Below are 13,351 nucleotides of genomic sequence, written 5' to 3'. Positions count from 1 at the left end.
CCTTTGGAATTAGAGGACATTTTGTGGTCTACTGAATCATCTTTCAGCACAGCATCTTAAGTGAAACAAATATATTTTGTAAAATTTTGTAAATATTAACAAAACTGGTAACCTAAAAAAAAAAATTTTAGATACAGCGCAGTTTAAATAAAAAAAAAAAAAATGTAATGTCCAACAACAATATGACTTTTGACTAAACCTAAACCATTCTCGTGCTTAGTCGTGTCTGTAAGTTGTTGCAGCAATTTTTGGGTTGTTTCCATTTGATACAAAGATTTGGTGATAAATTAAACCACTTGAGAATTGATGAAAAATGATTTAAGAAACACCACATGCAGACACCAAGACCTTAGGATACACCATAGAAAATCCAAGCTGTGATTTGATATCAAAAACTTGACATTTTTGTTTCAAGAATGGCATTTTTGGCAATCACATGGTAAGCACTTCAGTCATGGAAATTGCTCAAACCCCCCTTATTGTCACTATATTAGGAAAGCCATACACCCTCTGAATGCTCTAAGTCTTTAGTTTTAGGTTATAAAGTTTCATGAGGCTGTGATTATCTGAGAGGTCACAGCAGCTCATTACAGTGAGGTCAAGTTTAAAGAAATGCTCTCACTACAATGAAATTCTGCTATGGAGAATAACATCATCACACATTAATACATTTAGGCTCATTAACTTCACAAGAGTCTCAGCTTCCCAGTCACACTCAATGCATACAATTCCACGACTGCTTAGGGACCCCAGTATGCAGAAATATTCAAATACATTTTACATATACATACAATTTGCACTGCTTGAGAAGAACTGCATGTTTTTTATGTCAAACTGCATGGGATTATCATAAAGTGGGCATGTCTGTAAAGGGGAGACTTGTGTGTATCCACAGAACCCATTTTAATTAAGATATTAGGTCAAAGGTCAAGGGATCCTGAATGTCCATGTCAGTTTTTCCATGCTGAAATCCAGCCAAACAAGATACAATGACATGGTTGGTGCAGATGGATTCCTTAGGTTTTCTAGTTTAATACGAAACCAATACTGTAACATTAAAACCTGCTACAGACTCTGTAATACAGAAAAGCAAACGGTGTTTGTGCAGAGTCGAAGAGGTTAACACAGTATTCAAATACAACAGGCGAAAATAATGTATAATTATAAAGATAATAAAATAATAATAAATGATGTACTGCATGAGAAAAACTGCTTGAGATTAGCATAAAGGGGGTATGGCTGTAAAGGGCTTCGCTTTAACTTTCACTAAGCTTTTTGACTTGGAACTTGAAAATATATCCAAATACCAGAATTTGAAACAATTAATTGAAGCATGTATGTATAACAGAGTAATAGTTGTCAGACTCTCTGAGTTAAACTTCAAATTATATGATCATATTCAGCTGATTACTTTAGCCGTTCTGAATCATCTCCAGTATTTGGATGAAGTCATGTCATGTCTTTCCCCCCAAAAAACTGATCCGGAGCAGGCCGAAAATAGACTTCACTCCATATAAACTCCCTACATCTGCCAAAGTGGCCTACATGTGTGAGTGTGTATTCTATACATGTGTTTGAGAGTGTATGTGTGAGTGCTCCCAGCAGACCAGAGGCCAGGCATGGCGGTCCCCAGCAGAGAGCTGCATTGATTTGTTGTTGGTAAACAAACAGCTGGATGCTACAGGTGGATCGATACGCCTCGCATGCCTGCCAGCCTCCCAGCATGCCTTTCTACTTGGTCGACATGGCTCTCCGTGGAGCTGCGACCCCGCTGTCGCTTGGAAACCTCATGAGTCAAATATTTTGAATTGCCTGATTGTTTTAAATTGAGCTGAAGGTAATTTTTAACATAAATTTACTCTCCAGACTACGGGAATCCATAAATACTGTATTTGGATGCCTTAACTTCATAAACATTCTGTGCAGCTGTAAAATATCCCCGTGTCATGTTTGTAACATCTATGTATAAATGTACTATTGGCAGGATAAAAATGATGTTTAACTACAGCGAAATTAAATGTGTGAGAGCTACAAGCAGAGACAAAACCAGGGCATAAAGGAAGGAGAAATTAAACTGACTTTTAGACAAAAGAGAGACAAAGAAAATGAAAGGATTAGCAGAAGCAGAGGAACAGAGGGGAGAGGGGAAGGATTTCAAAGCCAGAGAGAGAAACTACAGATAGAGAAAAAAGAGAGGTGGGGGGATTAGTGATGGGCGAGAGATGGCAGGATATCGAAACGGGTGAGTGTCAGGGAGAGGAAAGTGAGACCCAGCGATAGAGGATGAGCCTGAGAAGAGAAAGGAGTTCAGAAACAGACAGGGATACAGCAGCAGGCAAACAGAGAGCAAAAAGACAGGACAAAGATAGCCAATGAGAGGAGAAGGAGAACACTGCTGACAAGAAACTTTGTTATTCAATCTCAAAAATGTGTCAAAGAATATGTTTCTTGTGATGCTGTGCTCTGCATTGATTTGACCTCAAATCAGGAGGCTGCCCTGTGTCCTCTGCTGCTTTTCACTCTAGTGGGGCAGCTGGAAAATCAGTAAACCAGAATGAATTAAAAGAATAAATAAAACTAAGTTTCATTAGGGTTGTGACACTATCATGGTGACAAAATCTGTCCACAGACAGACAGATAGACAGACAGACAGACAGACAGACAGAACTGTTAATGGATAAGAGAAAAATAATGAGTGTATGTGCCTGGATGATTGCTGGTTCAAGTCTCAGGACTGACTGAATGTAGGAAGGAAGTGACTGAGCGACATCTTCTCAGAGGTAATACACACAAAATGAAATACAAGATTAAGTTTCTAGCTCTGTCTTTGCCGCTAAACGCTTATTGTTTTGTTGGTGACATCTGTTCAGCAGTGCTGACTCATAGCAGAAAAAGCACAGGTGTTACTAAAAACATTAACGATGTTCTAGGAAGCCATGGCAGTGAGCGAGCATGCACAATGGCAGGACCCTGAAACTCAGACAGTATTATTATTTACTCCTTTTTATTATTTCATACCGTTACGTGTCCAAAAATGTCCTCTAAGAAGAAAGGCCTATGGTTTGCTCAAACATCAATTTTTTTTAATCCTGCGGAGTTCACTTCTTGCTCAGAGGAATATTTTTCTTGAGATGGACTATAGTGCTGGGGTTCAACAGCAGTTTAATGAATATGAAACACATTTTTAATTTGCCTAAGAAATTGGATTCTTTGAAATTCCTTAAGAATTCCTTAAAAAAATATATTTTTTTGAGGAATGTAACAAGTTTCAACCTTTTTTTTGTAAAAAAAAAAAAAAAATATTGCATTGTATTTTATTAATATTTAATTTTTTTGTGGAATTGGGGTAGTATATTTGTATTTAGCTTTCCACAAGTTTGCATCAAAATATTGGAAATAATTTAATATTTCATAACTTAAACTAAAAGTTTCTTTGCTTTTTTTCTAGATGACTGCCCGGCAGCTCCAATGTTACTAAAAGAGGAGATTACAAAGAAAAAAATCGCTTTTAATTATTACATATTTTTTTACCTTATCTTTAAACAAACTGAGGTGAATACTATAAATTGTCTTGTAGCCTAAAATTGTACTGTATTTTCTACTTTTTAGAAACCAGCTGATATGTGTAAACATGGCAACTTGATAATGATATTGACATCTGTCAATAACCGTTATTCTGTGCTGATATTAGGTATCTTTACATATGGTCTATATATGATTGAAACAACATTGAGAATCATTTTGTGTTTACACAAAAATGTCATATTTGTGAGGGTGGAAAAGCATGTAGACCATCACAATCTCTAAGGATAAAAAACATTAACAAAACAAGTGTACTTGTGTGAAAACCAGTGCTTCATTAGAACACAATCCTTCACCAGACTCAGGTACTTTGCTCTGAGAAGTCTAAATGAATAAGTATTATTACTTTCACCCATTAGCACCTCAGCATGTGTTATTGGGCGACAATCCAGTGTAAAATGTGAAACAGGAAGTTGTTAGAAAAGCCCACAGTACTCAGTTTACACTCACGTAATAAACAGAAGCTTCAAAATAAAACCCTAAAAAAGAACCTGTGTGTTGGCTGTGTTGGAGCGAGCGGCAGAGTCGGATGGGAGGGGAGGAGGAGTCTTGCTGTGTCTACATATGTAAAGCAGCAGGGAAGCAGCAGTGTGTCAGACTGAGGCTCTGGCCCAACCTGGGCTCCTCGCTGATCCCTCCAACACATCAATCATCCAAAACAGGGCCATCATGGCCACACTGCATGCTGGGAGACACATGCATCAGGCACGCACACTGCAGCGTGCTTAAACACTAACAACGGAACAAACACGCACACACACACACACACACACACCCACACACACACACACACACACACACATACACACACACACACACACACACACACACAAACATAGGGTTGCACTAACACAAGATGTTTAAATTGTATATACACACACACACTGCACAAATATGTACTGAATTGAAAACACAGATATTACATATAGATTATATATATATATACATACACACACACACACACACACACACACACACACACACACAGACACACACACACACACACACACACAGACACACACACACACACACACACACACACAGATGCAATTACACAACTGAACATTCTACAACACACACACAAAGAAAACACATACGCAAAAACACACACTAAGTGCACATAGTAAATGAGACATACAACACCTACAGTGCAAACTATAAGCCAGCCCCCCCTCCACACACACACACACACACACACACACACACACACACACACCCACACACACACACAAACACACACCCTCTACTTCCCAGTCTCACACAAAGCACGCAGACAAACAGAAATAGGTACCCTGTGCCCACAGGGTGCCCTCGCCCCCGACCATCTGTGACGGGTGCCAACACACAGTGGGTGATATTTACATGGAGACCCAACCCCCCCCCCCCCCTCCACACACACATACACACACACACACACACACACACACACACACACACACACACACACACAAAACGAAAGAAATACCCACAAAGGGCCGCTTGGATCGCTTGATCTCCCAAAACTCATTAAACATGCAGATATATGCAAATATATGCACCTCTAGAAATCCACCTTGGGCCAGAGTGAGTGAGAGAGTGCGTGCATGTGGTTGTGTGTGTGTGTGTCTGTGTGTGTGTGTATGGCGGAAAGTACACGTTAGTGAGAATGTGCGTGAGTTTGTTTCTGCTGTAGCAACTACCAAGGCTTTGACGGCGTTGCTGCCAAACTTAATTCCATGTGTGAGTTTGTGTAGTTACTGTATATGCTGTTAGAGTAAAGCGTGGACATGTTTTTTTTTCACGTTTACCATTGGTGAGTGGTTCTTCTCCTTGTTATTAGTAATGTATCAAATTACATTATTACTTAGAAGTAATACAACTGTGTTCTCCAAAATCCAAACTAACTACCCATTTGACAAAACATACTTGGAAAAGAGAAAGCTCTGCATTTCCCCTCCATTACTCTTATTTCTAGTTTTTCTCAGTTTCAGTTTGGATTACAAACAGTGGACAAAGCTGTAACAAAGTTCCACTCCCACACTATAAAAGTAAAGTTACAACATTAGTTTTGCAATTAGCAAGTCATAAGTTAGTGTACTCTAACCACCCGCACTAACACCCACTGTACCTGTGTAGAATATAACAACCAGTTAATGGAATAAATTATTAAAACTGTGTTAACATATCATAAAACAAACAGAACATTGTCATTTCAAAATTTCCTGACAATACCATCATTATAAAGGGCACAGAGGAACATATGACATCTCGTAGTTTGTAGTCAAGTGTTTTTGCATTGATTAGCTTTTTTATAGGAATATATGTATTGAGCTCCACTGGACCCAATCAGAGCACAATGCTATCTGTCAGTCATGATGTTATACCCGCGTGTAACAGTTTAACACACTGCAGCATGATAACAACTGCCTAAAATGACAGAAACCATCTTTGGGGTAAAATGTATTCGATGTGCACTTTGAGTTTTTAGTTTGCTCCCGGCTGCTAACATGGAAGGGGCGGGGCTTATGACCTATACAGCTGCCAGCCACCAGGGGGCGAACGGTGCATTTTTGCTTCACTCCTGAGGAGCTGTCAGGCCGTCCATCTTTAAATACAGTCTATATATCAAGTCCATCACTGTGAAAGGCACAGATTGGCAGATTTCAATGTTTTCAATGTTTTTCAATGGCTGCATGCACTCAATAAAACTCCATAATTCCTGCATTACCTGCTGGTTATTCCATTGTCAGTTTGTCACTGTGTTGCGGATGATCATGGTAAACATATGATCTGTCAGTCATGGCCTGCAAGAGTGGCTGTGTGTGTGTTTGTGTGTTTGGAGCCACAGCGCTGCAGGCTAAATAGTGCCATTATATTCCTACAGCAGCTCTAGTCACAGTCAGCTTGAGTCCCAAAGTCCTCTGGGAATCAGAGATATCTCTGCTGAAAGACTGCTGCCACCCTGCTACACACACACACACACACACACACACACACACACACACACTCACTCACTCCCTATGGGCATGCCAGCATGGAGCCAGGTGGGCTAGAAGAAAGAGTGAGTGATGTATGTGTGTTTTTCTGTGTTTGTATAAGAGCATATTTGTTCTGTATAGCACAGCAATGTTGCCCATCATAGTTACAATACCATAGATACCATTTTTTTCTTTTACCTCTTATGAAATGTAATAATGTAGATAGATTTCATGCTATGTGCCCAGGTTTTCCCAGATATTTCTGCCTCCACACCAATACAATGGTGAAATGGTGGAATTTTGGTTTTGGTGCAAAACGCAGTGAAATATTACATGAAAAAAATTCCTCGGCAACATTTCTTTAAAAAAAAAAAAGAGACTCACAGTATGTTCTGTGGATGAGCCAAAATAATGGGGACAGTGATTCAGTAAAGAGAATTTCTTGAAGGTCATCTTTCAATGCTGTTAGCAACACAAACAAAATTCCATTCACCTCCATTGTATTGGGATGGAGGCAGATATCTCAGAAAAAAATGTTTGGTTGAAAGAACCCTTTAAACAAACCCAATACAAGCCATAAACATAATATACTAATGGCTTTAATGTTACATTTCGGATAGAATGTCACCTCTTAGAACTGCATGAGGACAGAAATGCTTTAAAGTGTGGTGATGAGAGGGAGGCGTGAGAGAGGGAGGAGGTTAAAAGTAGAGAAGCTACAGAGAGACAGAGAGAAGATCAAGGACACAGCGTCGAAATAACATCCGATACACTTTTTATCTGCTTATTAATTATCCTTAATGGTTATCATAGATGTTGATGATTATTACTACTTTCAGTGCGGTCTGAATCCATACTGCACATTCCTCGAATGAGCATATTCTATATTGTGCACTATCGCCTGCAATAGTGTGTCTGATAAACAGCACAAACACTGAGTTTAACTAAAGGACCACAGATGGTGGCCGAGCGAGCACCGAACACATATGAGGAGAGAGAGAGGGGGAGAGTGAGAGACAGAGAGAGGGAGAGAGAGAGAGAGAGAGAGAGAGAGAGAGTATTTCCAGCCCCGCGGTCTCGTCTCCTTCACAGCGCTGGAAGGTCAGCCGAGCCTCGAGCCATAACACTCGCTCCCTTTTCACTTCAGTCCCGCTTTTATTCCAGCAGCACCACAGCGCTCTTTGACAATTGTCATCATGACGAATCAATATAGACTCTCCACAGACCCTCCTCCTCCTCCTCACCCCCCCTCCTCTGCTGCCCTTGAGTTTTTAAACACTGATCCGGCAGATAGTCCAGTTAAAGTCTCTTCCCAGGGCCTCCATTTTATAGTTTACCCTTCACTCTCCAACCATCTCTTCTTTTCTGTCTTTTCTGTTAGTCGTGTACGTCCTGTTCTCGTCCTCTGTTTTTCTCTACAACATTTCATTTAATTGGCATGCCTTTGCAGCGGCACAGAAAATGTCAAAAAACATCAAATACAAACATATGTCAAATTATTGTACTTGTAAAGGTGACTAAAATAGTCCTTCTATCACATTCTTTTATTGGGACAATTTGTACTCTTAAACTTTGGTTGAAATATCAGTTTAGAAACAGAGCGACGTATACGTTTCTATTTTAGTGTGTCTCTCTCTGTTCCTCCTTGCTTTGACTTCTGTCTTATTTTCAGCACCCTGTAATTATGATTGTTGATGTTTCCCTCCAATCTGTGGTAAAGTTGACAACCAGCATAAAACCAATCAGTGTGTGTGTGTATGTGCTGATTAGCGGTGTGCTAAGGCATGCCGCACGTAAGATGCGGGCGTTAATTCGTGTTGCGAGCATCACGGTGGCTCGTCTTGGCCCTCCTGTAATGAGCAGCGCCGTCGTTATGTGGCTCGGCTTCACGGTGTTTCCTCCCCGTCTCTGCAACATACCGGGCCTTGGTAATTGGTCACAGAGGGGACAGTAAATCTGCGCGAGGACGTGGGAGAGACACAGAGACAGAGAGAAAGAGAGTGTGTGTGTGTTTGCAGGAAGAGGTAGGTGATAGAGGACAGGGGGTGGGTGTCTTTCATCTTCACAGCTTTTTCTCTGTAAACCTCCAACTGTTTACAAGGACTGATGCCTATTTGCACACACACATACACACACATACATAGAAAGAGAGGGCCCCCTCCCCTCCTGCTACCACCCACACGTATATACAGTAAATGACCTCAGCGCGCTACTGTCTGTGAGTATGGATTCTAATCAGACGTCGGCAGTATTGTGTCTGTCAAACCCGGCCAAGGTTACTTAACCTTCCAGTCTTAATTTCCCTTCCATTTTAGCTCCTTCCTCCATATCAAACATCAGCACATCTATGAGAGAAAAAAGGAAAAGAAGAGTGCGGGGAGGAAAATGAAGATTGCCATGCTTGGCTGAAACTCGGAGATGAAAGTAGAGGATGATTCACATTGCTATGGCAAAATGAACTGAACCGAGCTGAGCTGTGCTGGGCTGGGCTATTTTTAAACTTCTATACATCGCAGCTACTGGAAGGGGACAATGTGAAGCGGAGCAATTCATTTCTATATCATGAGAGAAGGTATGTGAAATAGGGGTTCCAGGAAAGTATGTGAAATTAGTTTTGCCACAACGATTTTTTTTGGCACATTTTGCAAGCTAGTTGAGTTAGATATCGCAGAGAGATGCTTAGGAAATGTAAAATGTAAAAATGTACTGGATTCAAAGTCATATGAAAGGATTGAGATATGTGGATTAAGGTGACAATCTTGGAGGGCATCTTAACATACAAGCAAAACAACACAGCTGAATTGAATGTCTTTATTGTAGTGTCAGGCTGTACGAAGTGAGCTTAATGTTAATATGAGAACTTAGTTCTAAGAACCCCCCTTTATATTGTGTCCACACCCTATTTTAGACAAATCCAGCCAAAGAGGAACTGTGAGTGTGATTCAAGTGTACGATGACTGATCCAGAGACACATGTATATGTTGATTTGTCAAAGTCCATGCAGCACCAGCAGCTACTATTTTTTTAAAACCACATTAGTTATGAAAAATAGGCTTACGTCACTTGAGCCATCCTGTTGATAAATACAGAAAAAAATCCTTGAAGGTATGTAGTCCTCAGGGGAGCTCCCCAGTAAGCAGTTTCTCACATGGAGTTCCTAGAACTGTGGTCCGGAAACACCAGCATGCTAACATTTGCTAATTACCCCTGAACACAAAGTGCAGCTTAAGTTTAGATATCATAAAACTATGTGAGAATCACACAATCACATGAAAATCCATCTTGAAGTGATTTGTTTGTGTTCAAACCAGAATGGATTAGACCAATCATCGTCCGGTGAGAAGCTACTAGCAACGACAGGTCTGGTTTGACGGACAACATGAAGAGCCGACGAAACAACAATGGCGGCTTCTAAAGACGTAAGTGTACATGCTGCAATGCTGGAGAGTAAGAAAAGTAACAAGAAAAGCAGAGTGAAGGCAGGGTGTTTATGCTTTTTACCCGTCTGGCTTCAGAAGTCTTTGATGGACTCATGGTTAATACAGTCACCTACCAGGTATTGTATGAAAGTGCCTGCTCTTGTTGTCTTATTGTATTATCCCTGCTTCAAAATTTACAGCAGCAGTGAAAAAAAATGTCTCACCTGGAGGGTCCAGAGGCCTCGAGGCTGCTCGCCCCAGCAGTGCACCGTCATCAGGGTCCAGTTTTTCAGGCCAGCAGTGGAGGCGTCATTGGGCCGTCTGTCCAACAGCAGTGACACAGTGCCGGCTGGAGACTCCAGGCTTATTGAGAGGTCACCGCGGCACACGCTGCTGATGCTCACTCTCACCTGGTGAGAGACAGGTGGCAATAAATAGAAAACAGGGAGGTGTGAACAAGGAGATTGATGGAGGGAAAGAGAAACAGGGAAAACAATAGAGAGGAAGTAGGTGGACAGAGGCAGCAACATGTTATCTTCCTTCATTACCAATGTATTTATAGTTTAAATAAAGATTGGTCTTTATTAGTGAAACACACTTGACTGATTGGAAATTGTAATTTTTACCTTAAAAGCATAGTTTAACATTTGAAATATTTGTCTATAAGGGTAAGATAAGAAAAAAAATGATACCACTCTCATGTCTGTATGCAAAATATGATTTTAGAGCCAGCAACCAGCTAGCTTAGCTTAGCATAAAGACTGGAAATAATGGGGAGACAAATCCAGGTTGGATGTTTCCAGTCTTTGTGCTAAGCTAAGCTAAGCTAACTTCATATGTAGAGTACAGACAGGGGTGTGTGAATCACAGGTTAAGTTTAACTGCAATATAAGTCTGCCACAACATAATTTTGATTTCATTCAATTCATGGACATGCAAACGATATGAGACAATGTAATATGCCTGTTTTACACAATCAGTTACATTTACTTGTTATAAACTGAAATGACTAAAATTTGGCTTTACAATGTTAGTCGCAAGTTCTTCCAGACATTTAAATGAAAAACAACATCTATGTGTAAATTAAGTGGGAATAGTGGGAATAAGAATTTCAAAATAAAGGTGTATGGTAAAGATGATATGTATTGATATTTTCACTTTGTTTCCATATTATTGGATCAATGATCACTGAATCGATAAATTATAGATGCAATGTTTCATCCCTATATGGCATCAGTCTTTTCATCTTACTCTCTGCAAGACATTGAATATGAGTATTTTCTTAAATGTTGAACAATTACTCTAATTGTAGAGCAAGGTCTATTCAGACCAATCAGTAGTCATTGAAAAGTTCTGGATTCCTGTGATCATCATATATATATGGTAAAAATTTGAGGTAATAAATATGACACATGGCTGATTAGGCCAATCAGAGTAGATCTGTCAAGTTTAGATCCAAATCCAGTCAGTATTTTCTGAGATAATGTGCACGCCAGACAGATGGACACACCAGTGATCTGTCCACAGTCACCGAAAGATGAGGACAAAGACAAAGTAGGGAGCAGAAAGAGAAAACACAGTGACAAAAATGGCCGAGGGGAATATTAGCTAAATGATTTAAATAAGCACCCCCGAACCCCCACCCCCATGATTCCCACCCAGTAAACACTCTCCCTGTCCCTGTTCATCACAAGCAGCACATCTGGTGTGACAATGGCACATCGCAGAGAGAGCCGCCAAGCTGCAAAAAGACTGACAGCCCGCTCCTGTTTACAGCGTGTTACCACGGCAACACGTCCATCAATCACACCTCGCAGCGATGGCCTGACCCACGCTTTCTGCCAGGGAGCAGAGCCGCAAAGATGAAGCCTTTTCAATTTACATGCTGACACACTCCCGCTCTCTCTCTCCTCGCTATTTCACAAGTACACACAACACACTCACAATCGTAGATAACTCGCACAGACTCGAATGTGCACGCACACAGACACGCACAGTACGTATGCCTGCTGACACAGTCAAACATAAACACATTTGCATGTATGTGCCTGTGCTTAAGAAAACACAGTTTTGCCATTTTCTGCAAATGACACAGCCAACACATTACGCATCACAGCATGATCCTTTTTTTTTTTTTTAATCTTTTCTATTCTCAGATAGAAGACATGACACAGAAATCCCAAAAACAATTTCTATGAAATGTTCAAGCTTCCCCGGCTGCGGGCAGAAGTTAAGTTTTTAACTTTGTCTCGATTTGTATAATGTCAAGGTCAGCAGGAAACATGGAAAGGCTGTAAGAGCCCATTTAGAGCTGAATCACAGCACAAATATACGAGAAAAACTGACCCTTTCACCTTCCACGTTTTAAAGTAATAGTTAAAAATTTTGGGAAATATCCTTATTTGCTTTCTTCCCCAGAGTAACGTATGCTATTCTCATATCTGTCCTTTAGATATGAACCTTCAGCCAGTTAGCTTAGCTTAGCTTAGCATAGCATAAAGACTGGAGACCCTATAAAATTACAACCAAGACAAGTTGTGGTTTAACAGTAGTTTAAATGTGGGACCATTTCTTGGCCAGAAACAACAACTTATTGTTCATACACATCGGTTTTTATATGCATTAAACAGGGGTGTTGGTAGGTGGGTTTTGGGACCTTTGGAGAGGGACAGGTCCATTGTTTCCAGTCTTTATACTCAGCTTAGCAAACCAACTGCTTTAGCTTCATATCTAACGGAAAAAATAAAATAGTTGTAGTGACCTTCTCATCTTACTTGCAGAAATAAGCCTTTTGGACATCACGTAACAGCATTTTGGCAGGAAAAGTGTTAGCAAAATAAATGGTGTTGATTTCAAGCTGTCAGAGTTCACTTTGAGTCAAAGGACACTGAATGCTATATTGCAGTGGATTGCACATTACTGCTATTTTTTCCCCCACAAGTCTTGAAACAGCCGGAATGGACGATCTTGCATCTACAATTACCCGATCTAGTTCCCTCATCCTAGAGTAGAAACAAGCTGAGCAAACAGTAGTGGAGGCTCAGCTCCAGCCCATCCATTAACGTGCTGAACAGCCTTGGAGAAACACTGAATTTTAACGTAAAACTGCTTAAGTCTGTGTTTTTACTGTTATAAACCAACAGGTCCATTTGTTTTGGAGAGGAGGAGACCGCTGTGGATAATTCGGCTCTTGGTAAAATCCTCCTTTTTCCCGCTCCTAAAAAAATACTGATTTCCAAACAATGTACTGCATGTTCTAAGAGTGTTTTGAAACTGTGGGCTGACCTGAACGTGCTCCAGAGTGTTAATATCATTGGTCGTCCCCTGGCAAGCATCTGACTGGATGTTCACTCTGACGTCTCCTCCTGGAGAAAGGATCCTATCCAATAAAAC

The 13,351-nt window shown here is 40.5% G+C and overlaps 1 protein-coding gene across 1 annotated transcript in view; it reads right to left on the bottom strand.

Moving 5' to 3' along the window:
- LOC131976749 (neuroendocrine convertase 2-like) overlaps nt 1-13,351 on the bottom strand; it is a 199,894-nt gene that overhangs the window by 15,404 nt on the left and 171,139 nt on the right. Inside the window, exons 15-16 of the mRNA XM_059339903.1 lie at nt 13,244-13,337; nt 10,183-10,368 (exon numbers count right to left, since the gene is read on the bottom strand). Of these exons, the coding sequence (XP_059195886.1) occupies nt 10,183-10,368; nt 13,244-13,337 (280 nt within the window). The remainder of the gene's footprint in view (nt 1-10,182; nt 10,369-13,243; nt 13,338-13,351) is intronic.

The sequence above is a fragment of the Centropristis striata genome, chromosome 8 (genome assembly GCF_030273125.1).
Source record: "Centropristis striata isolate RG_2023a ecotype Rhode Island chromosome 8, C.striata_1.0, whole genome shotgun sequence".
NCBI classification, from domain to species: Eukaryota; Metazoa; Chordata; class Actinopteri; order Perciformes; family Serranidae; genus Centropristis; species Centropristis striata.
This window is presented reverse-complemented; position numbering and strand designations above follow the sequence as displayed.